This window comes from Scylla paramamosain, chromosome 43 (genome assembly GCF_035594125.1).
Source record: "Scylla paramamosain isolate STU-SP2022 chromosome 43, ASM3559412v1, whole genome shotgun sequence".
Lineage (NCBI taxonomy): Eukaryota > Metazoa > Arthropoda > Malacostraca > Decapoda > Portunidae > Scylla > Scylla paramamosain.
In genome coordinates, this window is record NC_087193.1 from 1590001 (window position 1) to 1592500 (window position 2500).

The 2500-nt window shown below is 45.5% G+C and overlaps 1 protein-coding gene across 1 annotated transcript in view; it reads right to left on the reverse strand.

The window, feature by feature from the left end:
- LOC135093457 (serine/threonine-protein phosphatase 6 regulatory ankyrin repeat subunit B-like) overlaps window positions 1–2500 on the reverse strand; it is a 72516-nt gene that overhangs the window by 62336 nt on the left and 7680 nt on the right. The window contains exon 2 of the mRNA XM_063992736.1: window positions 2197–2497. Within this exon, the coding sequence (XP_063848806.1) occupies window positions 2197–2497 (301 nt within the window). The remainder of the gene's footprint in view (window positions 1–2196; window positions 2498–2500) is intronic.

The window sequence follows — 2500 nt, forward strand, 5'->3', positions numbered from 1 at the left end:
GCATGGAGGCGTACATTCCTCACTCTTTTTCTCGTCCTAAACCTTCTAAACCTTGGTTTAACACAGCTTGTTCTCGTGCTATACATGATAGAGAGGTGGCCCACAAAAGGTACTTAAGCCTTCCATCACCAGAATCTCATGTACTTTATATTTCTGCCCGGAACCATGCCAAATCTGTTCTCCAACTAGCCAAAAACTCCTTCATTAACAGAAAATGTCAAAACCTTTCAAGATCTAACGCCCCTCGTGATTTCTGGCATCTAGCCAAAAATATCTCCAATAACTTGGCTTCTTCTTCTTTCCCTCCTCTATTTCAACCAGATGGCACCACTGATATCACATCTATTTCTAAAGCTGAACTCTTCGCTGAAGTCATTGCTAAAAACTCTACCTTGGACGATTCTGGGCTTGTTCCTCCCTCTCCTCCACACTCTGACTACTTCATGCCACCTATTAAAATTCTTCGCAATGATGTTTTCCATGCCCTCGCTGGCCTAAACCCTCGGAATGCTTATGGACCTGATGGGGTCCCTCCTATTGTTCTCCGAAACTGTGCCTCCGTGCTTGCACCTTGCCTAGTCAAACTCTTTCAGCTCTGTCTGTCAACATCTACCTTTCCTTCTTGCTGGAAGTTTGCCTACATTCAACCTGTTCCTAAAAAGGGTGACCGCTCTAATCCCTCAAACTACCGTCCTATTGCTTTAATTTCCTGCTTATCTAAAGTTTTTGAATCTATCCTCAACAGGAAGATTCTTAAACATCTATCACTTCACAACCTTCTATCTGATCGCCAGTATGGGTTCCGTCAAGGCCGCTCTACTGGTGATCTTCTGGCTTTCCTTACTGAGTCTTGGTCATCATCTTTTAGAGATTTTGGTGAAACTTTTGCTGTTGCCTTGGACATATCAAAAGCCTTTGATAGAGTCTGGCACAAAGCTTTGATTTCCAAACTACCCTCTTACGGTTTCTATCCTTCTCTCTGTAATTTCATCTCAAGTTTCCTTTCTGACCGTTCTATTGCTGCTGTGGTAGACGGTCACTGTTCTTCTCCTAAATCTATTAACAGTGGTGTTCCTCAGGGTTCTGTCCTGTCACCCACTCTCTTCTTATTATTCATTAATGATCTTCTAAACCAAACTTCTTGTCCTATCCACTCCTATGCTGATGATACCACCCTGCACTTTTCCACGTCTTTTCATAGACGTCCAACCCTTCAGGAGGTAAACATATCACGCAGGGAAGCCACAGAACGCCTGATTTCTGATCTTTCTAAAATTTCTGATTGGGGCAGAGCAAACTTGGTATTGTTCAATGCCTCAAAAACTCAATTCCTCCATCTATCAACTCGACACAACCTTCCAGACAACTATCCCCTCTTCTTCAATGACACTCAACTGTCCCCCTCTTCTACACTGAACATCCTCGGTCTGTCCTTTACTTATAATCTGAACTGGAAACTTCACATCTCATCTCTAGCTAAAACAGCTTCTATGAAGTTAGGTGTTCTGAGACGTCTCCGCCAGTTTTTCTCACCCCCCCAGCTGCTAACTCCGTCCATGTATGGAGTATGCTTCACATGTCTGGGGGGGTTCCACTCATACTGCTCTTCTAGACAGGGTGGAATCAAAAGCTTTTCGTCTCATCAACTCCTCTCCTCTAACTGACTGTCTTCAGCCTCTCTCTCACCGCCGCAATGTTGCATATCTAGTTGTCTTCTACCGCTATTTTCATGCTAACTGCTCTTTTGATCTTGCTAACTGCATGCCTCTCCTCCTTCCGCGGCCTCGCTGCACAAGACTTTCTTCTTTCTCTCACCCCTATTCTGTCCACCTCTCTAACGCAAGAGTTAACCAGTATTCTCAATCATTCATCCCTTTCTCTGGTAAACTCTGGAACTCCCTGCCTGCTTCTGTATTTCCACCTTCCTATGACTTGAATTCCTTCAAGAGGGAGGTTTCAAGACACTTATCCACCAATTTTTGACCACTGCTTTGACCCTTTTATGGGACTGGCATTTCAGTGGGCATTTTTTTTTATTAGATTTTTGTTGCCCTTGGCCAGTGCCCTTTCTACATAAAAAAAAGAGTAACTGTAGTAGTTGTTGTAATAATAGTAATATTAGTTGTAGCAGTGGTAGAAATATTAGAAAAAAAATCACACCTACAATTACCACCACCACCGCCAACACAGCCTCACCTGTACTATTCGTGGCCAGAGGGTTACCGCCAAGGTCCAGCAGTACCTTCACTGTCTGGGTGTGGCCAAGCTGGGCAGCCACCATCAGCGGTGTCATGTCAGTGGTGCCTCCATCTTCTATGCCTAACCCTGCCTGCAGTAAATGAGGCAGCAGGTGGTCGTGGCCCTTGCTGGCAGCCAGAATCAGCAGACTCCCTGGCGTCCCAGTATTAGTGGGGACGGTGACCTCGGGCCGGGCACCCCTGTGGAGTGCTGACCTCACCCGTGCCTCGTCTCCATCCCGTACAGCAGTGACCAACTCCTG